The sequence below is a fragment of the Bactrocera oleae genome, chromosome 2 (genome assembly GCF_042242935.1).
Source record: "Bactrocera oleae isolate idBacOlea1 chromosome 2, idBacOlea1, whole genome shotgun sequence".
Classification (NCBI taxonomy): Eukaryota; Metazoa; Arthropoda; class Insecta; order Diptera; family Tephritidae; genus Bactrocera; species Bactrocera oleae.
The window spans coordinates 67,277,845-67,305,622 of NC_091536.1; the positions used below are offsets into that span (position 1 = coordinate 67,277,845).

General features: G+C 29.4%; 1 protein-coding gene across 2 annotated transcripts; it reads right to left on the bottom strand.

Annotated features, from left to right (window-relative positions):
• Nucleotides 1-411: 411 nt before the first annotated feature.
• LOC106625820 (venom allergen 5) lies at nucleotides 412-27,675 on the bottom strand. Of its 2 annotated transcripts, XM_070105536.1 has the most exons (6): nucleotides 26,886-27,675; nucleotides 6,315-6,515; nucleotides 3,934-4,094; nucleotides 2,972-3,069; nucleotides 1,937-2,074; nucleotides 1,475-1,815 (listed from the first exon to the last, which is right to left on the bottom strand). In XM_070105536.1, the coding sequence occupies exons 1-6, from the start codon at nucleotides 26,974-26,976 to the stop codon at nucleotides 1,608-1,610; spliced, it is 897 nt and encodes a 298-aa protein (XP_069961637.1). In that variant the 5' UTR covers nucleotides 26,977-27,675; the 3' UTR covers nucleotides 1,475-1,607. The 2 variants fall into 2 exon arrangements, with proteins under 2 accessions (XP_036217490.1, XP_069961637.1); XM_036361597.2 differs by having other exon boundaries at nucleotides 412-2,074; nucleotides 26,886-27,671.
• Between the last annotated feature and the right edge of the window lie 103 nt (nucleotides 27,676-27,778).

Here is a 27,778-nt window from a genome sequence, read left to right on the forward strand (position 1 = left end):
AAATTAACCATTTCGCAAATTTGGCAAATTTTACCAGGCGCCCAGAAGTGACAAGTTAGCAGCTGCCGTAAAGTGTTTTTGAAACATCTCGAAAACCAGTAGCGGAATTATTTTTCTAACAATTTCTTACCCAGTGAAATCACTTGGGCAACATTTCTGCATACAAATTTTGTGCCTTCATTGGTCCGCCAGCTTGAGAAAATTAATATTTGAATGTAGTTCGACAGAGTCATATCGCGAAAACCAGTAGTGAAATTATTTCTTCGCTAATTTTACACCCTGTCGCATTGTTCGGGCAATACTTCTGCATAAAAAATTTTACCAATCTTGATCGGTCAGCCCAAGAAAATAAATTTTTGAAGGTAATTCGCTACAAGTTCTAAAATATTTATTGAAATATATAAAACAAACTTTCAGATATATATAATTTTTATTTATTGTATAATGCATTACTATAATTTCCGCAAAAATACTTCACACAATAACTATATTTACTAAAAAATTATTATTATTGCATTAGTGTTTACAAATAATGCATTCCAAAGAGTTTTGCACAAAAATGGCGGTGAAAATTAAAATCTACAAGTGTCATTTTTTCGTAAAAATCGCATGCGATATTTATGCAAAACTCTTATTATTTATAACTAGACTATATGATATTTAGCAAATTGAGCATACACATATTTGTACATGCTTACATATATATTGTTATACATATGTACCTATGTATATTTTTATAATTTTGCTTTAGTTACTATTGTTTTGCGTAGTATGTATACATGTGTTAGACAAATGTGGGTACAAACGTTTGATACAAACATTCGTATCATAGGCGATTACATAGTTTTGTATATTATGTACATATGCGTATGTATGTATTTTCTTACTTATCTCTTACTAATACTAAAATGATAGTTTATGATATAGTTGTGTATGTGTATATGCTGATCGCTGGTGGCAGTTTTCGGCAGTAAAATGGCGCGAAATATCGGTCCCTAGCTGTTTTATGGAATGTAATTTGTATATTTGTATATTAATACATATGGCTGTGACAAAAATTTGACGTTCCCTTATACCCAAAAAATGTAATAATTTTTATTTAGGCCTAACTAGCGAGCGCTCTACTTACTGACTAATGACTGCTATGTCAAATATAAATTCATAAAGTTTTTAAGTAATATTTGGAATATTTTTTTCGATAATTACAAATACAATTTGAATGGCAATACAACAAACAGAGGGGCGTATATTAAGTATTTTTTTTGCTTTTCTTCTTCTAATTTTTTCAATAATTTTGGCGGCAAGGAAGCACACATATTTGCCGTTACTACACAGTAGTAATCGATTAGAAGTTTTCACTTGTCACATGCCCCAATTTTACGCCCTTCCTTCCATTTAGCCACGCCACGTCAAGAGGCTCCAGCCGCGCTTGGCCGGTTGCGGTGTTGTATTTGCTGTTGTTTCTTGTGGTTGTTGTTTGCTTTCGTCGAAAACGTATACTTCGGTGGCAACTGTGACATCGCCATTACCATTTTGTTGTTGTTGTTGCTTTTGTGCCTCCTGCTGCAATTGTTGCTGACTCAAATTGGGATTGCTCAGGTAGGTCCTCAGAATGGTGTGCTTCTGTATGGACCTCTGAAACTCGCTTGTGGACGGGCGATATGCCTCGAGCTTGTTCTTGTATTTGTTGCTGCCACCGGTCTGAGTTGTGTACGCCTTGTGGCCACTTGTGGTTGTTGTTGTAGCCTTGTGTAGTGTGGCGCTAAACGCTGAATTTGTTGTTGCGGCCTTACGCTGACCAAATGTGTGCGTCGCCTGTTTGGAAGAATATACAGAGGAAGAGGAGGAGGAGGAAGAAGAAGAAGAGGTTGATGTTGTAGCTGGTTGCGTTGAATATGGGAATTTTTTGTTGTTGCTATTTTGTTTGTACTCATACGTGTCAATGGCGTTGGCGCTAACAACTGGCGCTACCGATGGTGCGCATAAACCCTGATAACGCGATGACGATCGCAAGCCATATGTCGCACATGATGGCTTACCTACCTGATACGGATTATAACCGACGACGTTTCCACTGAAATGAGACAATTAAAAAGTTTTATTGCAAAGATAATCTGTGTTTTTGTAGTTATGTTTGAACATTTTTTTAAGGATCTGCGTATCATTGGCGGCATTCTTAACTTATAAAAAGTTAATTTGATTGAGAAAATAAAAAAAGGAAATTCTCTAATCGAATTTGTTTGTTCTTTCCTCTATTAAAGACCTATATCCGCTTATGAATTTTTAAAATTTAATTTTTTTTGCTTATGTATTCATTAAACATATATTTCGTCTATAATAATAATTTTTTTTGGGGTTTTGGAGCAGGCCACCCTGCAAATAGCCTACGGGATCAAGGGAATAATTCTTTTAAAATGAGTACTCGAACAGCTGAGTGTATATGACGCAAAAAGTTGGTCAGGGTCATAAAGCTAAAATCAGTTGATTGAAAATATTGAAGTTTGACTTGCATTTTTTGTGATGAGTCTTTTAAAAACTATTCAACTCTCAAGACTTTTAATCTAATATTATTATTTCATTCATGAAGTCACAATTTCCTATTCAACGCACTCAAAAACAGTAACGTGATAAAATTGTCACAATACCATTACTGATATTTCTGAGAGAAAACGAAGGTATGTGAAAATGTCAAGGAAATGGAGTCGGAAAATCAGACCACCAGAATTAAAATATTTAAGAATATTAATTGGGAATCTACTTAACACATTTCAGTTTATATTTGGTATCGCTTGTGAATGAGGCATAAAATATGGGGACTAACTATAACGAAAGATCGAGTCAAAGATCGTATTTTTTGGGAAGGTTTCTTTAAAAATTTAGTAGAAGATAGCGACTTTTCAGTTTTATGAAAATTTAGTTAAACTTAGTATCATTAACTAAATATTTAAATTACTCAATTTTGGTTACTTACCCTGGTCCATAATTACAAACGTACAACTTGTTATATTTGGTTGAGTCTTTGTATTCAGAGAAGCCACAACCAACTAAACTTGTTTCACCCCAGACCAGCTGAAAAGATAGGCAAAAAAAATTAGTAAACTAAAATAAATCAAATTTAAGCTTTATGTGTATTAAATATGTGGGCTGAACGAAAATTCTGCTAAGGAAAAACAAGGAACTGAGCTTGTGGAACATAAATAATAAGACATTCATGAACTGGAAAGGAAATAAAAAATTAATTTAGGGGATAACTTAAAAAAGTTTAATAAAGTTTGTACTTAAAAACGCCTCGAGGTGTACGAGATACTCTACTTCGAGAAGTATTCCCAAAGTTTTATTTGACCGATATGTTTTATTTAATTTGAATAATTTAGTTTTGAAACACAAATTTTTGAGGGATACTTTATAACTCTATACTATATTTTTCCAGATCTCGTATGTTGGATACTAATATCTATTTAATTAAGATATATGGAAGATTCTATTCAAATATTGTATTATATAAAAGTTTGTTCAAAATGCTTTTTCAATTAAAAATATTTATTAAAATTTAGAAATATATCTTTTACGGGACTACTATTGTTGGCATATCCGAAATTACCATATAAAAAAAATTCAAAATTTTCTAACGAAACGAGTCTATATTTTCGATATATTATATATATCCTTTAAATCCGATAAGTGGAAAATTGTTTCAATATATGGTTTAATATAAGGTAGATCGAAAAATATATTTTAAACATATACTCTTCTGCTGCATAATTAAACCAAATATATATACGTATTGTATATGATTAAGTATCTAGTATTTGATTGTTCTGATATTCTATATTTCTTTTCTCTATATCTTGATTTCCTATAAAGATTTTGCATGCAGAATATTTTTTTAAATAACATTAGTAGGTTGTTTTTCGACTCTCTTCGTCCACTAACCTGAGAGTAATGACCAGTCTTCGCTGACCAAGCATCGCCAAATGAGTACTTTTGCACCTCATTGAACCAGCTTTGGATGCGTGATGGGAAATCGCCGTCGGAGGCATCGAGCGGGGCTGTGCTCCAGATAATCGCCAGGTTTTGACCCATGGTGAAGCGATCTATTGTGATAAAGATGTGGACGAGTGGTGAATCCAACGGTGGCGCACAAAACAGCAAACAGCGAACGGGAACATAAAGAGGGGGAGGGCAGCAATGGAGATACGTGGAGTGATAAAAATTGTGTGTTGGAAGAATAGAAGAAAAGTAAAATCAAGTTAATAACAGTTGATCTCATTACGCAACATATTACGGTTAAGGCACACAAAACATTCTCTTTACGAGGAACAAAGACATGCAATTTTAGTTACAATTTGGTGTTTTTGAGTTGATTATTGGTTTTTTTAAGTTTTATTTTTGAAAACAAGAGTTACGGTTATTTAACAAATTGTCATGTCATGAGTAGGTTAGATACACGCCTGTGGTGGTTGGCATGAACGAACATTAGTCCGGTTTCATTCTCGTATTTATTATTTATGGTACTTTTTTATTATTATTTTTTTTACAATTTATTTTTAAATTTTTTTTTTAAATATTTTTCAAATTTTTTAAATTTTTTTTTCAATTTTTTTTTGATTTTTGTGTGTGTCTTTTTTTTGTGATGTTCTGTTTACCCACGTATTGGTTTGCGCCCATATGGTGCTTGCATGCATGCGGTGTGCTGGGAATTTGACATGTTATTGTTTGTATGGAGGATTTCTAGAGTATAAGATTAATTAAACGTTATGATTTATATGGATATGTATGGTTACGGTTACTTTCTGATTAATATGGTGGTTTTGTATTCTCCAAGATCGCGAGGATTTGCATAGATTATATACATTTTTGTTATTTTTTTAACGAGCGTTTTTATTTTTTCAATTAATTTTTATTTATTTGCGTTTCAGTATTATTTGCTTGGTTGTGGGTAAGTTTTTTTATGCTGTTAATTAAACATATCCTGTAGTAAATTAATGGTTTTGTTAGCAAGATGGAGTGCCTATTATTTTTTTAAACTTTTTTTCATATATATATAATGAGTTGTTTTTGTATGTTTTATAAAAAAAAACAATTAATTATTTAATCGCACTTATAAAATGACTCAATTTAAATAAGTAACGATATTAATTCATTATTTGCTTATAATCAATAATTGCTAATAATTTTTAATTTTAATTAATAAATAATTATTTTTAAATAAATTATTATTTTTTAAGTTTAATTAAATAAAAATTTATTTATTTTAATTATTTATTAGCTATTTTTTTTTACTTTTAAATCTTTTAATTTATTTTAATTTCTAAATTAACTACTGCATAAAACACAATTCTATGTGTGAAATTAATATAATTAGACTTTACTACTTTCAGAAATTCCAAACACATTTTAAAACTAAAAGCCTACATATATAAAAAATTTCGAAATTATAATATAGTCTAGCTTTAATTTTTAATTTTTCATATAGTAAAATTCAAAATTTTAAAATAAAAAAATAGGATTTATTTTTGTATATTTTATAAAAAATTTATAAAAATAAGTTATTTGATTATTAAAATAATTATTTAACTATAAATATTAATTATTACATTATTTACTCAATTATTTAAATTAGTAAATTAATTACCAATCATTTTTTAATTTTAATTAATTTGAATCATTAGTAGGTAATTATTTTTTAATTTAATTAGTTAATAATTTTTTCTTTATTTTAATTAGTAAATAATTAATATTTTTATAACTGCATTAAAATTAAAAATTCAATGTGTGAAATTAATATTATTAGACTTTAAAATAAATTTTTTTTATTTTTTATATATATTAAAAAAACGCAACACTTAAAAATTAAAATGTTTTTTCATTACATATGATATGTTTAGTAAAAAAATATATAAACATTTTTTTTTTGTAATTTAAAAATGTCTTATAATTTATGCATCGCTTTCAAGCTTTAAAATAATATTAAAAATTTTTGTATGCAAAGTCCAAAATTTACAACTGCCAGCAATCCAAACGAAATTACAAAAAAAAATGTTTGTTAGTAAAATTAGTCCTAAAAAGCTTTTCATTTTCATATATTTAAGAGCCTTTTTAAAAGCCAAACGCAAGCCCAAAATATTTTTAAATGATTCCCTCACTCTACTTTTCAAAAATCCAATTCACTGCATATGTATATGTAAGTATGTTCGTATTAGTTGGACAAAACATAGATAGATTAATAAATGGATTAACACACAGTGAAAACATTGAAAATGGCAATTAGTGTTCATTTTGATGATATACGAAATGCGCTTGCGATAACTTACTGATCGTTCGCAAAGGGTCATGACGGAATTCACAGTTATTGGCCCATTGTTGCGCACGCGCCGCCAACTCGTCGTCCCAAACGATTTCACGCATATTTTCAGCACCCGGTTGACCTGGATAGCGGCCCGTTGCCACCAATTGGCGCAATTTGTTGTGCTCGTGCAGGATGATCTCACGCTCGCCACCGGAGAGGCCAGAAACTGCAAAAAGAAATGGCAAAAACACAATTTAATAAATATTTATTTTAATTTAATGACCGTTAAAAGTAGCAAAATCAAAAAACATGCCGGATTAATTTGCATAATATGCGGTTTAATGTTGTAACAGCGCTTGTTTAGCGGCATTTTTTGCTGTTTTTAATTAGTTAAATTAATTTGTGTACTCAAATGGTAAAAGACAAAAAAAAACAGATTATTTGCAGCTTCATTTCTTTTACCGGTCGCTCTGTTGGAAGAGCCTAATTCGAATCGATGTTTTGAAAAAAATTCAAACAAATATAATAAAGATTGAAAACAAAAAAATATAAAAATAAAATATTTATAAATATTTAATTTGTGCAAACATAGCGTTACACAACTAACTAATCGCGCTCATTGGGTTTAACCCGAACCCGGTGTCGTTCGAGCGCTAATCGTCGCTTGAATTGTGCAGAATGTTTGCGCATGCGCGCTCTTTCGGTATACAATCGCTAATTCCAGACCATTTAAAAGCTAAATATTAGGAATATCTGCCATTAGCATTTTTAAAATCACTTTAATATGCGACTACATTAGTCGCCACTTGTTCGTTAGCAATCACTTTGGTCTTTAATTTTTTACTTTCAAATATTTTTACTAGTGCTTTTTAAATTTTATTACTTTTCTCCTCAAAGTTGGTCGTTTGATTTTTACGCTTTGGTTGTTATTGCCATAATTCGATTAATTATATTTTCTTTACATGTGCATAATTTATAAGACAAGTCATGGTTATAAAAATACTTTCAAAAATAAAGAGAAGCTGTGAAATCTACGTCGCCTGGCAACAACGCATTCTCTGCCGCCCGCTATTCAACGCCAAACACTCCAAACTGTTTAACATATTACAAGATCTAAGCGCTTGCTTTAACCATTCTTGGGGCCAATCAAATACACATTTGTCTCTTTATAAAGGCCAATAAAATAATTGCGAATGTATTCACATGTAAATTTTTCGGTGAAATATGTAATCAAATATTTATAAAGCCACGGCGGCCTTTGGAAGACTGTGAAGAAAGCAGTTCTTTGTTGTAAAAATGTTAATTGTTTGCCAACTGTTCAAAGTTTAATGTATTGAACCCAAGTCTAAAAACAAAAATCCAATAAAAAAAATAACGAATAATTGCTCAGCTGTTGGCAGCTTCGACTTTTAATGCAAATGAGCCTAAAGGCAGTTGATAAACTAGGTTTAAATCTAGCAGTGACATCATTGAGCTATTTTAGGACGCGCCAACAACGAAAAAGTAAGTCACATTGGATAAAAAATTGTGTAAATGTCTACCTGTACAAAAAATATTGCTACTGTAAATAAAAGTCAACTAATTATGAAGAGTCAGGATCCTACCAATTGAAAAAAAAAAAATCTTCCGGTTTTGAAGTAATCTCTAAATCAAAAATCGTGTAACCGCTGAAAGTATTTGCAGAATTACAAGACAACTGGAAGAGAGATTTACCATATAGAACTCCTTTTCATATCTCAGCTAATCTAAATACATAAAGTGTTTGCCTATATATTATTTCATAGTGGGTGCTGAGTTTAGCCACTAGAAAAGTATTATAATTATATCATTACCAATTTTCTAAGAAAATAAAAACGATGTCTTGTGGAAACACACCGGAACTACAATATTTAGTCAAGACACATTTATATAGTAAATATATGGTTTCGAAAAAGACTTTATCGCGACGAATCAAACAAACTGCCATAAATGCCTAATGTGATGTAAAAAACGTAGCTCAATTTAAAAAAACTAATTTGCCAATAAGTTAGCACTGAAACAATAAATGATTTCATGTGACCGTAATCAATATTTATTATTCATTTTTTATTGCGCTTTGCGTAAACTTTATTCAAACTTAAGCATTCGCACTTTGCCTATGTAAGCTTTTGGCTTTTAGAACAATTACATTTCCAATTGAGAGAAGAAAGGAGTTTGGAATTGTCTCATTATGCAGAAAAATGTTAAAGTTAGTTAATACAAATAAAATGTTTGAGCAAAAACTTTTTTAAAACTTTTTAAGCTTTTGAAATCAGACTCCGCTCTAAATATGTTCCTGACCTTCAGATATATTAAATTACTTATTAAACATTTTGAGCTTTGCGTAAACTTTTTCAAACCTTTTTAAGCTTTAGAAGGCACACTCCGCTCTAAATATGTTCCTGTGCTGGCTTTTTAAGCTGCAGAATTAAACTATTATTCAGAGTAATGTTCAACTAATCCTGGCAAAGGCATATAGAAATTCCTTTCATCTTAACTTAATGAAGCAAGTGCAGCATGTTGTAAAATTTTGTACAACAAAGTTAATGGCGAATATTTTTTAAAGTATTTTATAATTTTCAACGCAAATTTTAATTCCGCAATACTTAACTAATTCGATTATATTTTTCTAAATACTTATACTTATGATTTTTCATGCTTATTCAAGAAAAAAATGTCTGCAATTCCCATGAAAGTCGGGATTACCTGACTGAAAATGTCTATAAACTCGGCAGCCTTTCTCAAATTTATTATACTATATATTATATATATTTTCTTGATTTAAACAAAATTGTAGAAAATATTGTATATAAAATTACACCACAAAGCAAGTAATGCTTTTTCCGACCTCTCAATGAGAATCAATATGTTTACCGCTTCTTACAGTACGTTCTAGTTAGTTAATATATGTTCAACACTTGCTATTGTTTTGTTTTGCCAGGCGTTTAAAGCAAAACAAAATAGTTTAAGCGTGAAGACACTAAAGCAGCTCAAGTGGATATTTAAATGCAGAATTGGTGCTGTCGCAACACTGGCGGCTTAAGGCAGTCAGTAAGAGTTGTTGTTCTTTTGAATTGAACGTGATGTTGCATGTGTGCATGTAGTGTTCATATGTATATATGTAAATGTGTATTGCCACCGTCGCCTCTAGTTGCGCGTAATGATGACAAATTCCTGGGAATACCGAATTGGCAATATAAATAGTGCATACTCATGAAAGGTACTGGCAGGCGAGTCAGTAAAGCATATACATATGTACATATTATATATGGGTGTGTGCGACAGTAGGTGTTCATGTGTGTAGGGATGGATGCATCATACTTTTGTATTTTTTTGTAATAGGCGCTAAAGTAGCGACAAGTGAGTGACGATTCTCACTCATTTTTTGGGCTCTTCCTAGATTTTGATTATTTTTTGTTTAATTAAAAAGCCGCAACGCCGCAAAATAAAAGTGTGCAACTCATTTACACATACACATCAATATGTATATAATGTATATATGTCAGCGGCAGCTTAAACAGCCACTTGATGTGTAATGATCATGGACATCAGGGTCGAAAGCGTCGAGAACATGTTGCCTCGACACTGGCGCACTTCTTGCCACAGCCATGCATACTTATATGTTTATATACGTGTATGTATGTATGTAGACCAGGTCACATTAACACATATCAAAAGCGAGTAAATGAAGCGAAAAGGAAAAAACGAGCGCTGCACTATAATCAACGCGGCGACAAATAATATATACGAAAGCACTAGCACTGAAGGTGGCAAGTTCGGTGAATGGAAAGGCAACACAGCGTCTAGCAGCGCGCCTGAGAAGCGCAACGAATTGCTTTGTCGAATAGCCGACCATTCATTGCTCTGATTTTAAACGTTGTCGTAAGACACGGCGGCAGCATAAGGATAAGAAAATGGAAATGATTTCGTAAGTTACGTTAATTTGCCGCGACTGCGTGTAAGGTGATAATAAATGCCTAAAAATGAACACATACACGCATACATGCTCATGTGGAGCAGGGTGGAGCGAAAAAAAATTTTTTTTTGCTTAGCCTGAGGGTAAAATTTGTAGATTATAAAAAAAGAAAATTTTTGGAAAAAGAAATAATTTTTTTGTAGCATCTCCAGGGTGGACCACTTTTAAAGTAAATTTCGAGTTAAAATTTTTTTTGGACAAACTTTTTGGTTAAACTCTTCACATTTGTATAAAGATTACCGAATTTTACGGTTTTTGACTCACAATTTATTTTAACGCTTAGGAAAAGCATGTTGTCGTTTAAGACTTTTTTAAAACTCCAATAATGACCACAAAATTTTTTTTTAAATTGATAACTTTTAATTGGCCAGAAAGAGGACTCTCCACAGCTTCTAGAACACTTATCAAACATTTTTTACGAAATAAAAATTTTAACTCGAAATTTACTTTAAAACTGAGTGGGACTCTTGATGTTAAAAAAAATTTTTTTTCAAAAATTTAATTTTTTTATAATCGACAAATTTTAACCTCAGGCTAAGCAAAAAAAAAAGAAACCACCCTACTGTCAATACATATTTGTACATACATATATTATGCACTTGTACAATGGTTATGGTCAATGAAATTATCGCCCGAGAACCTGAAAGCGCTTTGCCTTCATTGTTCATTTGCCTTTGAGGTTCTGCAGTCATTTAAGAGCCGCGACTGGCACTTTCGAAAATGCCAAATTCTGAAATACGAGCTGCTGTTGTGGCACGTTTAATGAGCGTAATTTGCAGTTGAGCCTGCCACATTCTTTATTCTTGTAGCTGCAATTATTGATTGTGTTTCACGCGTTGCCATTTTTTCTTTTTTTTTTATACTTTTAATTGTATGAGAAGCGTTTCTTCTTATATATAAACTGTACTTTTTTTTTTAAAGTAATTGAAATGCTCTTAAAAGTGCATAAAACATATAAAATCGTTTTGAGTGCTTTTATTTTAAATGAATAGATCGAAATCGTTAAGCTGTTATAGAAGTATATATGAAAAATATATTTAATAGCGTATTATTTCATTCTTTATAAAAAAAAAAAATAATTTGCTTAAAAATTTTTTTTCTTTTAATTATAGAAGAAATATTTTGATTCAATTATTTAAAATATATTTTTAACAATCAAATAACACGTGTGATTTATTTTTTATAATATTCCTACAAAATATTTAACTTAATTTTTTTTTCAATTAGATTTTTAAAATATTATTAAATTTTTTCCTAAGCCAAAAAAAAAAAGATTTACCAAATTACTGAAATTTAATTGACTCGAAAAAGTTATAAACCAATATTTAGATCTCTAATAATTTTGAAGTGTACTGCTATTGCTGTAGTCAATATTAACGAAGAATTTTCTAGGATAGACAATTTATTACTACCAATAAGGTACTTTGATTATATATTTAAATTATTTTTTTATATTTGCTGGCAAACTGTTAATTCTATGGTATTCAGATACAAGCAGCTAAACAATAAGTTTATTAAATAAACATCAACTTATAAAAATATTTCAAATTTCGAAATTAAAAATTAATATTAAATTAATATTAAATAAGTAAATATAAAAAAAATGTATGTTTAAAAAAAATTCAAAAATAAGTATCGATATAGTGTAGATATATATTATTCTTTCCATTAAATATTAACTTTTATTGGCTAATGTCGCTCATAATTGCATATGTAGATTTTGCACATAATTCTTATTTGCAAATTTTATTTTTAGCAGTCAAACTCATAAATACTGGCAAACACATAATTGCTCAAACATATATGTACTCTTTAGCATAAGTTATATATAAATTTTGCGCTTACCTGTTATTATGCTTTGCATATTTCCTTATCATACATCATTTAAGATTATTTATTTATGGTTGTTTTAGTGACTACCTCATTTTTGTCGAGACATTGGCTTTACTATCAGTACCGTTGATTTATTCAGGGTCAAAATTGTTTATTTAAATAAATTGATTCCGCTTTATTAATATTATAAACATAAATTTTTTATGAACACATTTTTTGTGATAGAGGGTTGTGTGTTCATAACAAGAATATGAAGTTAAGGGTTTGTTGAACTACAATAAAATCATTAGAAAATATTAAGAAATATACAAATTATTGCTACTAGTTAATATTTGCTAGTTTTTTAATACAAATTTTAGTTTTTCAAATTTTTTGTTGTAATAAGTTTTATTATTAAACAAAGTATTTTGATAAAAAGGCTTAGTTTTTAAATTGTATGGTTTAATAATGTTTATTATTAATAAAAATAATACTTTTTTATAAAAATTTTAGTTTTTATTATTTTTTATTTTAATAATTTATTATACAATAAAAAATATTTTTATCAACTAATATTTCCTCTCATTCTATCGAAATAATAATCCACATTCATAAAAATTAAATTTTCATTAAAATTAAGTTGAGGCAGAAAAGTAAAAAATTATTCAAAATAAATAAAGAAATATTACTCAACAAAAAATATAAACTTTAAAAATATTTTTACTTGTAATATGTATACAAGTTGACTCGTTTTTGTAAGCATCTACATTATATATAAGATTGCATTGAATTTTTCAATTCTAAAATTTTAGATTAAAAATTAGATTTTTCAATTTTTATTCCAGCATCTTGGATTAAACATTCAATTTTCAACTATATTCCGATTTTAAACTAACATTTTTTTTTTCAATCAAATATTATTTAATTAAGATTTTTGGGATTACAAGATAAACAAAATAGAATTCAAATATAATATTAATTCAATTATTTTTTAACACATTATTTGCAACCCTGTATACATGTCTATTGTACCTGGACTGAACAGAGATTATTCAACATCTATATAATACGTTTTTTTTTAACTGTTGATAATGTTTATAAAGATATATTCAAAAGTACAGAGGAAATTTTTATAATAATAAAACTAAATGTTGTAACTGTTATATTATAAGTCATAACACATCGAGCTTATAAAAAATATAAAAAAGCTTCCCCCAAATTAGTATAGTCTGTTTCAATTCACAAAATTTGTTTAAAGCTTCGATTTTGCGTGTAAGCAACCAAATTAATTTAGTTGTCTCATTTGAATAAAACAGTTAACATAAGCTAGTACAATTAATAATTGAATCATCGGTATCAAATAAAATGTTGACAGGCGCGTGTTGTCAAAACTCACCAGGCAAAGCAGGTTGTTAAAAGAAGCAAATGAGAAAATAAAACGAAAAAAAAACTAATAAAAAACCGAAAATATCAAAATATATGCTGAGAAGCTTAGAAGCTAGAATGCTTATTTTTTAGAGAACACACACCTTATTTTCTATGTTTTTTTACTATTTCAGCAGAAGAACAATAATTTTAATTTATACATTTCCATTTTTTATTTTATTTTTTGAAAGCTTTTTCTTTTCTGCAACTCATTTGTAAACAGAACCGCAAACGAGTCGCATTGCAAAAAATAAGAAAAAATATTGCAAATAAATACAGATTTGCATTTGCTAAATTAAATCTAAGCAATAACAATTGACTGCACGTGTGTATATCCATACATTAGTCATTTGCTCAACTATCCAACTGTCAACTTTTCTATAAATATTTGTTGTTGCAATGGCACAACTATTTGAACGACGCAGACAGGGAGTTGGAAAGAAAAAAAGTGAAAAATGTAAAAAAACAAAAAATCTTTTTTGAAAAATATTATATTTAATTAGTATTGGTGACTTATATATGTATATAATCGAATTTTTATATGTATGTGTATATTATTGTTATTTATTTACCTTTTAGATTATAAAAGATAAATGAAATTTTGAATTTTGGTAGCTAATCTGTTGTTATTACATGCGTATATATACAATATAATATATTAAAATTATTATATTATAGAAGTAACTACCGTTTTTATATAACAACGATTCTTTCAATTTTATATTGATTTTTTAATGTTTACATATTTTTAGATATATATATACATATAATATATAATGAGAGAGAAACTCAATTTATCTCTAGACTTTTGTATTATTTTGCATTCTCATTTTATTTCATTTATATTGTTTGGTTTTTATCGGTATTATTATTTTTCTTGTGTTTTGACTTATTTTTATTATTATTTTTTGTTATAGCCATCTGCTGCCAGATTTGCTTAATTTCTATTAGTTTATTGCTTTTTTGGTATACTCTTTTATTTTTGATTTATGAACGAGTCGGACAACCATTGTTGCCAAGTCGATTTGCTTTTTTAAAAAACACACATACAATTATATATGTATAATATATAATATATATATATATATTAGGGGTGATCCAAGTAGAGGTACCTTTTTCAATAGCCTTTTTCTGACAGATCACGCATGAGTTGTGTCAAGCTGTAATGTTATTTTTGTATTTCGTCTTAGAAAGACCTACGCCTAAACACCGTTTACAAATTATTCAACTTTATTACGTGAAATCACGTTCTGTAAAGAATGTGTTTCGCGCGCTTCGCTCATCTTATGGTCAATATAATTGGCCTACTGAGAGTACTATTTTCAACACCATCACCCATCTTGAGACCCAGCATTCCTTATTGGATGATATTCAACCGAATAGCCTACGCAGTGAAGAAAATATAACAGCCGTAGCTGAGAGTGTACACGAAGAGAGTTATGGGCAAGAACTGAAGCCGTTCCACCTTCTCAAGCGACATCGCTTCGCTCTATAGGCTCTTGAAAAGTTCCAAGAAGATCCGACGTTTGCGAGCCAAATTTTGTTCAGCTATTTCTGGCTCAATTAAACGAAGAGCAAACTGAGGAGGCATGCATTTCTATTGGTGCGACATATGAAACTTAGTTCTAAACTTGCTCAAAAATTGAAAAATAAAACATATATATATTCGAAACTAAGAATAGTGAGTGCTCAAAAGAAAAAAAATGTATTCTAGTATTTCTAAAAATTGTTAATAAAAATTAATGAAAGCTTTGTTTGTTATTTTTGTTGTATATAAAGAGTAATAAAAAATGCATTAATTCTCTTAAATGCATAACTTATATTGTTTCTTAATCTCATGACTATTTTAAGATATTTATAGTGTTTCCAAAACTTAAACGTTCGAATTAACGGCTTTCGTCTGCCATTGAATTGTGAAAGTTAGGGAAAGCAGACAGCTTAATTAAACATGTTTATAAACTTAGCTTTTTGTGAAGGCAAGCGGGCTTGTTGTTCTGTTTATGCTAATTTTAGAGATAAAATGCGATTGTTAAGTGGAAATTGGACATAAAGAAGAAAACAAAAACAAATAATAATGACAGCAAAAAAAAATATTCAGAAAATTATAAAAATTCATTCATATAAAATTGTTGTTTTTACTTTTAATATAATAGTAATTTAATTTAATTCATCTGGTTTCATTTTTAAATAAAATAAAAATATTTTGTATTCAGATATAATTTAATGCATGTATTTTTTTAAAATATTTTTTAGCACAATACTTACTATAGTAAGTAGAGTTTCAGTGGATTTTCTACATAAAAGTTTTCAAAAAATTAATTTTTTCGCATGAAAGCTACAAAATAGGCTTAGAAGTTAGATAAAATAAATAAGAAGGAAAAGCTTTTAGATTATATATATTTCAATCCTGACCGGAGTCACACAGATACTTTCATTAAGAAAAGCAATTTTTTGGATTTTTGTGTATCTATTGTGAATATATTTAATTACAGTGGCCTATACTAAACCACGATTTTGCTTTTAATCTCAGAACAAAGTTTTTTAAACATTTATTTGTATTAGTGATTAAAAGTCCGAATAATTATATATATATACAAGTATATATATTTTTTTTTGTTTGAAAAAAATACCTCTATTATTAAAGACGATAAGTCTTCACTAAAATCTAGTAAACGGCCTGAGACGAGATTTAAAAATGTACCATATTCTTACTTAACAATTTAAAATTTTTTTTTATTTTTGTCAAACTAAGCTTTAAAGCTTTCTTACTATAATATACCAAAGCTCACTAAACTATAAATTATTAATGCTTCAAGAAACTAACAACTACGTCACATGAACTAAATATGCAAAACATTAAGGAAAAAACGTTGATGGCCCTACAATTGGTCGCATACGTCACTGCGCCTTACTACCGCACAAAAAGCAAGAAAAATTCCAAAAAAAAACTGCTTTGCTTTGACAAATTGCACATAAAAATGTCGCTTAATTTCGACCAATATAATAATATGGCAAAATAACGCTGTTATAGAGGATATTGTAATTTTTTACAATTTTTTTCTTAATTCTTTGCGGCCAACAACTCGACATGAGAATTTCAACAGCTACAATTTGAATGCATCGTACTGCCGACTGAACGCGCTTCGCCTTATCGCACTGCTTAACATTTTTATCGCTTAAATTCACCCTTTTTCAAGCCTCAACGAGCAGCGTAAGTCATTGCATTTCATTAATGATCGCTTGATAAGGGCCGGGACATTTAGCGCTGTGCAAAACAAAAAACGAAAAGCGAAAAAAGTTAATAAAATAAAATTAATAAGAGCACTGCAACCACACAGTGCGCTGGGCGAAACAAAAGACTTAAGCCACAAACTCGCCGGCCAGCATGCGTCGAGCGCTTGTTGAAACGCAAACAACGGCGGCGAGAAGCGCGCGCGCGCGCTTAAGCCGTGTTCCGTTTGCCTGGCGCATTCGCGATATCGATCAAAATGCAACAGCGCAATTGTTCAAGCGTGTAAAGAGTGCCGACAATATGTTAACAAGTGGTAACTACGTCAGTCGTGGCAAATGACGGATGCGTTCAACTTAATTTTCAGAAAAAAATAATAATAAAAGAGAGAAAAAAGCAAGTGCTGAAATAAAATATAATATAAAAATATTTTTTTTTTGCTGCGCGAAAGCGCGTCTGCGCATGCGTGGCATGCCGTGCTACACCATAGCTAAGCTGGTCAACCTTGATTTCGCATCCGCTTAGCGGCACAATTTTGAACTTATTTATTTAATTTATTTTCTTTTTTCTCCTCTTCACCGGCTTTTGTTTTAGCTTTTGATAAATATGCAACTCATTTATTCAGCTATACTTTCGAGCACATCGATGTCAGCTTACAGGCGGCTGAGTGTAGTGCAATGCAGCAGTACTGATTGTCTGTTGTTGCTGCTTTTGTTATTATTAATAATCCTCAATTTGCTGCTTGTATCACTCTCACTTATCATTTGATAGCTTCCAGTTGTGCATTTAATTGCATTATTAGCACGACTTGCCAACCATAAAAAAGAATAAATGAGAGATTTGCAGTTGAAACAGAAGATCTGCAGCGTTTCTCTAAGCAAAAGCCGATTTTTTTCAACAGGAGTTTACTAAGCTGTCATAGACGTTAGTTAAGGCTCTTCAAATAAAAATCTTCAAAAATATATTTTATATACAAATTTGCTATTTAAGTATAAATATATGTGTCAAATCCCATCTATATATAAGTGTTGGCTACCTTTTCTCCCCAACATCAAGCAGATTTAATTTTTCGCGGTCGCTGTCATTTGTGTTTTCAAGTTTTGCCGGTTGATTGAACGAACGACACTTGCCCAGTTGTCAGTCGGTGCTTTGGTCTGTAAGTCGTTTCTCTTATCGCAGCTGCGACTACCGTTTTTCAGTGTGTTGTCGGCTGTCGCATATGGTTCGGCTCAAACGATAGCTCACACTTGCGTTAACGCTTCTTAGTGTTGGATTTCACGGCAAATTCACTGCGAGCTTGATTTTTCAGACTCATTTTACATACAAATTAAAAAAAAAATTTTTGACGTTGAAAATTGTCTAAAATAAATTATAATAAAAATAATTGCTAAAAGATGGCGCAGTTCTCATTAGATATATATTAACAAAAAAAAAATATTATTATTGTTTCAAGTTATTAATTTTTTTAAAACTTTTTTATGATTTTATTTTTGTATTTTTTTATCACTTTTGATCCACGAAAACTGCAATTTTATAAATGTTGCCTCACTGAGCTTCAGGCTTAACGATTAATTATAGCAATTATATGCGTGAAATTTAGTCAAAACGCGTTGAACAGTTCACACATTCGCTTGCATCAAATTCATTTTGAATGCGACAAAATGCAATATCTAGTCTGTTTTCCAATTTTTATTAAATTGCATTGATTTTTGTTTTGTTTTTAACTACGCGCTAATTGCTTTAAATGGCATTGTAGGGGAGCTTAGTGAAGCCTTTGTGAAAAAACAAATAAGGCATTGACCCGAATTCAAATTGTGCTAATCGTTACTTTTATATTCAAGTTGAATTTATAAATTCTGAATTGTTTTTCACGTTTTAAATGATTTTAGAAAATTTTAAAGCCATTTTATCGATAAATTATAAAAAATTATAAAGTCATTTAATAAAAATGGTGTTTAATTGTGGTAGTTGTAATATTAATTTATTAATTTTTGGTTATTTAAAAATGTAGAATAGAAAAAAATATTTTAAAAATATACAAAAATTAGGAATTTCAAATAATATTTGTAAAACATGGCAAGTCAATATAAATCATTATAACTCGAAGTAATATAAAAAATATTATACATTCGATTTTTTATAATAATGTGTGTTATTAAGAGCAACAAAATTAACAAATTATATAATAAAATTTCTTTAGAAAATCGAGAAATTCAAAGAAATTGTTATTTTTGGATAGCAGTTACATTTTTCATTCATTTTCATTTATTTATTACCAAAGTCAAGTGAGTGCATGTGAATGGAGGTTCAAGTGCGATATCTGTTTGTGTGGAATTAAAATAATAAATTTTAGTGAACTTTATTCCTGAGCTATTCAAGTATATGCCAACGGAGTTCTAAATAAAAAATTGTAAAATACTATCAAAGGCCTAAAAGGCGAAAAAGTGGATTTCTAAAATTAAAATTATAGAAAACTTTGACTTCCAATTTTAGCAACTTTCATTTTCACTATTACGCAACTGCTCGCAAGACTATTCAAAAGCTGATAGTCGATATTTTATATACGAAAATGTAAGAAAAGCTTTTTAAAAATTTTGGTTTAGAGCAAGATTTAATGTTAGTCAACAACAAGCAAAAATAAGTGTCATAATATTTTTTATGAGGCTGTCAATTGAATTTAAAAGAATGAATAGCTGTATGGAGTAATGTTTAATACGTACTCCAATAATAATTTTTTTTTTCGAAATATCAATATTATAAAAGTATGTTATAACAAATATTAAAATGCTGAAAAGCATTTACTACTCAATAAGAAAAAAAGGCAAAATCAACTTAATAAAAAACAACTAATTTTCACACCACAAAATACAAAATGAAATGACAATTATACTCTGTAGCAATATTTTGTGAGAATATAATAAAAAAATATATACTTAATACATTTTTATATAGCTACAGCTAAAAGAAATTGAACTTTATTAAATGTTTTAACCAACAAACCGCAATGACCTACAACGGCAAATCAAGTGACGTGTTAATTAATTGGCGAGAAAAGCAAGAAAAAATATGCAACTAACATGCCAATATAACATGTCTACAATACACAGACAAGCATGCACAATAAATTTGTATATAAATACAGAATGTATATACTTATAAATTTCACAAATGTGGCGCACAACAAGCCGCAACAGTCATTAACAACTTTGAGCCACTTGACCTTCAAATGAAAGCGAACACACTTGTTATTCAGACGTAAAAATTTTAATTCAAATTTTTTTTTATAAAAATACTATAAAGTAACGCTATTGTAATAAAATTGCTGACTAATTAGTTACAATAAGTCAAAATAAAATAATTCACTTCCGACTTGTTAGTCCAGTCCAGGAAACAAGCGAGCGCCTTGGCGGATGATGAACAAAAAATAAAATAATAAACAAATATTAATTAATAGTTTTTTTGTAGGTGTTTTAGTGCAAATATGAAGTCTGGTGGTTAATAAATTAGCAACCAATTGTTTGTTGTATTTTTTAAAAATTATTTGGTTTTATGCTTGACCTGCTCAGCACAGGTATAAGTAAACCAATGAAAATAAATTCATTTGCACTGTTATAGATCTTTATATAAGCACGTTGTGTAGTATATATATGTTTATTTGTATGTTTTAATTTTAATTTTATGAGCACACACCTTACATTGTTTGTTTGTAAACATTTATGTGTTTTCGTCTACCGCAAATTTTTAGTATGTCAATAGAACAAAACGTCAAGCAAGTTTGTTTAGCAGTTAGTCATGTTGGAGCATTGTGCTTTTGTTTATTTTAAGCAATACTTCACTTAATGAAGCTCGCTTACTGCTGGCTTCAATCATTTTTGTCATTTACCTTGTAAACCGCTTATTCGACATGACAAGAGTAGCTTAGCGTGAAAGCGACTACACATAGCGCTATGTAAGCAAATGCAAGTGCACATACTCGTATATATATAGATGGGAGTATGCAAATAATAAGTGACAAGTACAAATGTTTACTAGACAAATTTTTATTGCCGCACACAAGCTGCACAAACTTATATACTGACACAAAAAATTTAAAACTTATTTGTATGAGTTACTTAGATATTTAAAGCTCAAGAACTACTAACTTGCTGCGTTGTGTTCTTATGTTTTTGAAATATTTGTTTAAACCCAGTTATGTATAAATATGTTTGCATATTTTTATAACCACTAAATGAGCCCAAAGTTTCTCATTGCGGCGTGTTTATAACGTAATGCCATAAACAATGCTTCAACGTTTCTGTGTGAGTACATGTGTGCTGGCGTGGGTTGCACAGTAGTGGCTTGGTAGCTGGCATTATTGAAATTTGCCAAACTCAAGACTTTTTATACACTATACAAGTATTTGCTTTTATCTGCTGCTTATTAGTGTGAGTACTTTTTTATAAATTTTAATATTTTAGATAAATATGCTTTTAAGTATAAGTTTAGATATTTATACTCTTATATATATATTTATTTCCAATATTATTAGTGCAACTTTGTTTATACTTGTTACGAAAGACATATCATTTACCACATAAGATATTTGCAATTCAAGTTAAGTGTCTTTGCAAATGCAAACAAAATTAAGAAAACTTGTTAGATAAATTTTAGCCAAATTGGGTTAATTACGGGATTAATTGAACTTAAAAAAATTATTTAAAGAAATATTTATATTTATATTTATAAATATATAAAGTTTGAAATTTTCTATCGAAAGGCAAACACTAATAGAAAAAAGCAGTCTTTGATGTTTCTCGGGGATTGATTGATCCCTACAACGTATGCACATAGAGACAGAGAAACGTAGAGAAGCAGCCATATTCCAGCGAAATGTGGATGTGCAATGTAAAAGAGGGTTAACTATGTTTTTCGTTAAAAAGTTACAAAAATATTATACTTGAAGATCTTAGATTTAGCCTTAGTTTTTCTCGGCAGCTCCAAAATATATTTTGGTTCTTTTCATATACATTTTCGCAAATCGCGTAAGTAGTATATTTGATAACTAAACATAGGCTAAGGCTTCACTAGTGACCAAAATATTCAATACTAGAGGGGTAAGGTCTTTGAGGTCAAAAAAATAGTATTTCTTGGCATTTTTTACACAAAACGGTGAATGGATGCACTGATAATTGTAAATAACTTTTATATATAATTTAGTAAGTATGAAAATTTTAATTACAGATACTTTTCGAAATTAAATATATTAATGGTACAGCCTGCAATAATATGCTAATAGCGACTCTATATAACCTCTTCATATTATCACAAAATGGGTTTTAAAATTAACTCAAGGAACATAGCTCTCATGATGGAAGAAAAAGTATGAATCCCAATAATGATGAACATTGGTTAAGTTTGTCTTTTTAGAAATGGATATGGAATAAGATTTCATCAAGAATTCCCTCAGCAAAAATTAGTTTTCATATTTTTTAGTGTAAATAACACCGCTATTTGTTTTATTTTATTTTTTTCTATTCAACATAATATGACATATTTTTGCACACCACCAACCCAAAAGCTGTTTGTCGCCAAAGCAACTAATTTATTAATCAAAATTAAACTGTTAGCATAATTGGCTTACGGGCGTGCATGGCTTATAACAAATCGATTAAGAGCGTAACAGAAAGTTATTGATTTTTATTGTATTTACATATTTCAGAATATATTTTAATATTTTTAAGTGCTAGGAGTGTCCGATGGATCGACAAAAAAGAGAAAAATAAACAAAAAAATTAATATAAAAATTGCTTATTAATTAAATCTATGCCAACATAAAATATGACAGCGCATAATTCACATATTTCGCTGAAATGTCCAAGCGGTGCCTTTAAGCAAATATATTCAAAACTAGCAAATATTTACTTCACATTATATATAAATTTATGCGGTGTTAAGAACACACCTACTTTTTATTTGGAAATTTTTTTAATAAATTTTAAAATTTTTTCATATATGTTTATATATTATTTTATTTTTATTTCTTATTTCGTATAGCAGTTTAATTTGCTCCCTACAGCAGTCACATTTATTTTTACTCACATGATTTCATTAACATCTTAAGGGAGCGTCTTGATTTGCTAAAAATTGATTTTTTCTTTAAGGAGAAAATAAATTAACTTTTTTAAAATATTATCAAAACGCTTGCATAAATTAGGCGCAACTAAATCAACTTAAAAGCTAGCAAATTAAGTTTTCTAACCGCAAACGCGTTAAGCTTAATATGACCGGTTGGCCTGATGTCAAAAAGGCGCTATTTACCCAATATATACAACATATTTACATATATGTATGTATATACCAATAGTATATGTCGAAAAAAAAAATATTTTTTAGACCAGCACTGTTTTTAATTTTAAAACGGCGAGTATTTTTTTACAAACATTTTTTATAAAACAACTCGGGGCTTCGTTGACATAATGTTATTGCCAGTTGGCCACTTTGCAATATTCCCAAACAAAATTTAAATGTAAATATGCGCCAAAGGCAACAAGACAACAAGTGGCAGACGGATTACACGTTGAGTCAATAAACTTTATGTTTTTCTAAAGTGGCATATATTTACTATACTGGCAAGCGCAGGCAGCAAAATAGAAGAAACAAAAAACAAATTTATATAAAATAAAATATTTTAACAACATTTTTCGCTCTTATTTTCTCGAATTATGCAGGTCTCCTTTTTTTCTGTGACCCATTAATTAATATGCCACAGCGCGCCGAACTGGCGAAACGTGAGTGTATGCTAAGCAAGCGTATTATCAAATCAATCAAATCGCAGATACAAAATTAAAAAAAAAAAAAGCAAGTAGCATGTTTCGGTACAACCGTAAAATATAGCCAGAGAACGCTGCTCATCATGATAAGTGACAAAAAATATTATATTTTCATTCAAACCAGTTGTAGATTTACGCCTCAAAATAATTGGTGCGCTTGGAATATTAATAGTTGCGGAATATTAAGCAATAGCAAGCGGGTAGCGCGGTTAAAAATTAAAGAGAATCGCCTTAAAAAAGTTCGCATGCAATTCGATAAAAAGTACTTTCGTTGGAAATAAATTTTATGCGCTGAGAGAAAAAAGAAACAAGAGCTGCGACAAATTGGCGTCAATAATATTTTTTTTCAATTGTACTACCTTGTTGCTATTGTAGTTTTTATTGTATTGATCGATTTAGTAAAAAGAATAGATGTTTCAGCTGACCTTGTACAAGGCATGCGATATATGATATAAAAAAATGCATGAAATATGTCACTATCAGAAAATATCGCGTACCTTTATGTATGAAAAAAATATATAATTTTGTATAATATATAGAAGTACATGAGTATGTATATATAAAACAATTTTCGTGTGTGTATATATATTTAAACAAGTCATGCCGTTGCGTATATTTTGTGAGCTTTTAACACTGAAAAACGTGATTATATATATTATATAAATTTTGGGCACATGCTTTGTTGTAATTGCTCATGAACAATATAAAGTAGTGAGGATTTTATTATTTTGAGACACGTGCCATTGTTGTGTTTGAATTGTATGAAAAGTGTATTTTTAGGGAAATTTTTTCGATAGTAGAGTAGTAAAATTGTTCTTTTTTTGTTCTTTTTTCATTGAGCTATAAAATGCATAAGAAAAAAAATGTCCCTTAAAATAATCAAACTTCAACCGATAAAATATTTTAAGCTGTTCGGCTTACAAAAAAATAGTTTGAGACCCTTTTTGTGGAGCATTTAATTTCCTAAAAAATCTATGAAGCGAGATATTTTTTCAAGTAGCTGGAGGCGAGATTTGAATTTTTCCATCTGAAAATAAGAAAAAGACTTTAAAACTGTAAGGCAGAGGACCTTTCCGTTACATTTATGAGCACATACTTGAGGAGACTTTCTTAGAACATATTTTTCGGAGTACCAAGTGAAAAAAAAATATTGAAATGTTGAGATTTAAACTCAGAAATCGCAAAATCACGGGATCTTTGAACGAATTGGATCAGCTTTACGATATCTGCGACATATTTAAAAAACAAAACATCAATACATAAAAACAGAAATTTTTTATTCCCAAAATAGATCACAAGTTTTACTATAGAAATTGCCCACAGACTTGATTAGATAGTGGTCGAACCAATTAGACAGATACATATAGAATATGTGTCAATAAAATGAAAGCCAAGAGCAGAGCAACATTAATATAAGCCAAATAAGAGAATAAAATTAGTGGAAACAAATAAATTTAAATATAACAAAAAATAGAATGACTTCAAAAAAAAATAAAAATTAGAAATAAGTTTGACAACTCGGGCGAACTGAATACCAAATGAAACGATATACATTTTCAAAGCATAAAATGAAGGTAATTTAAAGATTGTCACAGCTCGGTATTAACACAGTTACTGAGTGGCTACACATACATATGTACACACATATTACGCACATTGGGAGGCGAATGTGTTGGGGATTTGGTATATTTAGCAAAACCTGTTAATTTAGGAATAAAAAAAATCAGCTAAAACTCATGAATTGTGTAACTGCGAAATTTTAGAATACTTAAATGTTACCTAGGACACGAGAGCACATGTCGCGCTGTCTAAGCGCTTTGGCTTGTGCGCGCCTGCTAAGCTAGGCTTAATCAATACTAAACAGCCGGCTTTTTGGCTGTCGCTTGCTGCCTAGAACTCATTGGCTGGTTTTTTTTATAGCCAATATTGATTTTATCTGCACATTGCAGTGATAAATTCGGGCGATTTATTTTGATGAGTCGTTCAGAAGCTGGTTTCTGTATAAAACACAATTTTTCTTCAAATCAAGTTGGACTTAATTTCAATTTAAACGCTTTAGTAAACATAAATTTGTGACATGCAAAAAATAGGAATTATGCATTTTAAATTGATTATTATCTCTCTGGGTCGCTTAAAGTTTTCTATTAAAGTTCTTTATTAAAATTGAATTTAGTTTTAGTGAGACTGAAAAGTGTTATGGATGCAGAAAACGTTTGGCTAAATGCATTGTTATAAAATTATTACTTTACACTTTATTAACAATTTTGTAAACACTATAAATTATTACAGATTTTTATATTTTTCTTTTTTATTACTGATATTAATGCATTTGTTTTTTTTTGGTTTTTATGCAAATTAAATTATTAAAATTTTAATAAGTTCTAAAACTAAGTTATTAATTTTTTTTTTTAATTTGTTTTAATCTCAAAAGAGTTATATAAGTTTTCACAGATTCATCTTTTACTAATTTTTATTTTTTTTATTTTATGATCTTTTCGTGAAAAAATTATATTCAATTGAAAAATTATAAATTTATGAAAACTTCAGAAATCTGCTGAAAAATAGTAGTATGTTTGTAAAGTGTAGTAAAAAAGAACATTGTGTCAATCTGAAAATTTGATTTAAAATAATAATTTTAAATTTTATCTTGCTAAATTGTGCTTTTAAATAATTGTGCTAAGGACCAAAGAAGTTTTTTTTTAAGAAATTGGTATTATTTAAACAAAAAAAAGCTAAATAAAAAATACATTAAGTGTTCTTTTAAGAATAATATATATTTTACTGGAAGTTCTCTAAAAATAAAAAAAATTAAATACTAAAGACATTTCGTATTATTTTTTTTTATGTGTGGCTCCATATGTATTCAGACGGTATAGAAAATTAAATTAATTTTTATTTATTTATATTTATTTTACATACGTTTTTGTAGGTGATAATATTTTGAAATAATAAAAAAAATAGTTATTGGTGTTAGATTTTGAAACTTTACTTTTTTTAATTTGAAATTAAGTTTTTTTTAATTTCTAATTTTTTTTATATTCACTAAATAATGTAATAACAAAATAATTAACTTCTTCTTGTCAAAAATATATTAACGTATATATACTTGTATAATAACGTATACTTTAAATATGAATTTGATAATTCGGATTTGATAATCGGACCACATCTACTCCAAGTCATGAAAATTAAACAAACAAGGTTTTTTCTGAAAAATAAACTTCAAACCCACTTTTACTCTAAGAATAAAAAACATGAGCTTTTAACAGGGCATTCCAGGGTGTAACCTCTATGTTTATCATACATTATAGCCTTTTTCGCACTTACCCAATAATTGTCCGCGACACGCCAAGACCACGCTGCAGGACACCAGCAATAGCGCTGCATGTAGTAGATATTTTTGCGGCAATATTTCCATTATAAATATATTTTACGCTTTGCTGCTTCTTCTTTTTATTAAAAAAATACAAGCTTCACTGCTTGATGTCAAACACTTTTGCTGCTGCTTTCTCCACAAATTTTCTTTTTGTTGTATTTTCAGATTTTCCGCACGCCTTCAACGCTGACTTCGAACACTTTTACGGAGTTAATTTTTTTGTGTAAGTAAACAAACACTTTTTAACTTTTATTTTGTATGACTACAGCACTTTGCGCTATATGACTTTCTTCTTAGCACTTAAAGACAAAGGTTTACAAAATAAACAATATCAATTTTGCTTTTGCTTTTTTTTAATTTTGAACACACTTAAATTTTTGGTTTCAAAAACTTGGTTTTTAACTCTTACAAATAATTCTTTCACCAGTTTTCAATTAATTTTTTAAAAATGCTTTTTTCAAATTTCTTCACAAATCAGTAATTTGATATTTTTGATACGCCAGAAATTTATTCGAACGCAACGAAGACAGACAATGTAATCCCAATATCTACTCTCGTCGTTCGTGTCCAGTCAGCTAGACTTGAAGGCGTCTTATGGTTGGCCGTACGCGGCTGTCGTACGCTTTTATATCACCCAACAAATCAATTCCATTGAAAAGTGTGTGGCCGAAAAAAAGAAGAGTGAAATTAAGCGCACAAAACGCAGCGGAGAAGGCACACCGACGACATCGACGACGATCACAAAGCGCGAAATGGCCCACCGCAGCGTCGCGTCGCTGATCGCAAGTATCGATCGGAATATGCTAATGCACGCGATCGGTGTCTTTTCCGTTGGTTTGTCGTA

Bases quoted from the DNA above. Each gene is read 5' to 3' on its own strand.
- LOC106625820 (XM_036361597.2), bottom strand. From the start codon at position 26,976: ATGGAAATATTGCCGCAAAAATATCTACTACATGCAGCGCTATTGCTG. The intron at 6,516-26,885 runs GTAAGTGCGAAA...TTCTTTTTGCAG, and splicing joins GTGTCGCGGACAATTATTGG to TTTCTGGCCTCTCCGGTGGC. The intron at 3,070-3,933 runs GTTAGTGGACGA...CTATCTTTTCAG, and splicing joins AGACTGGTCATTACTCTCAG to CTGGTCTGGGGTGAAACAAG.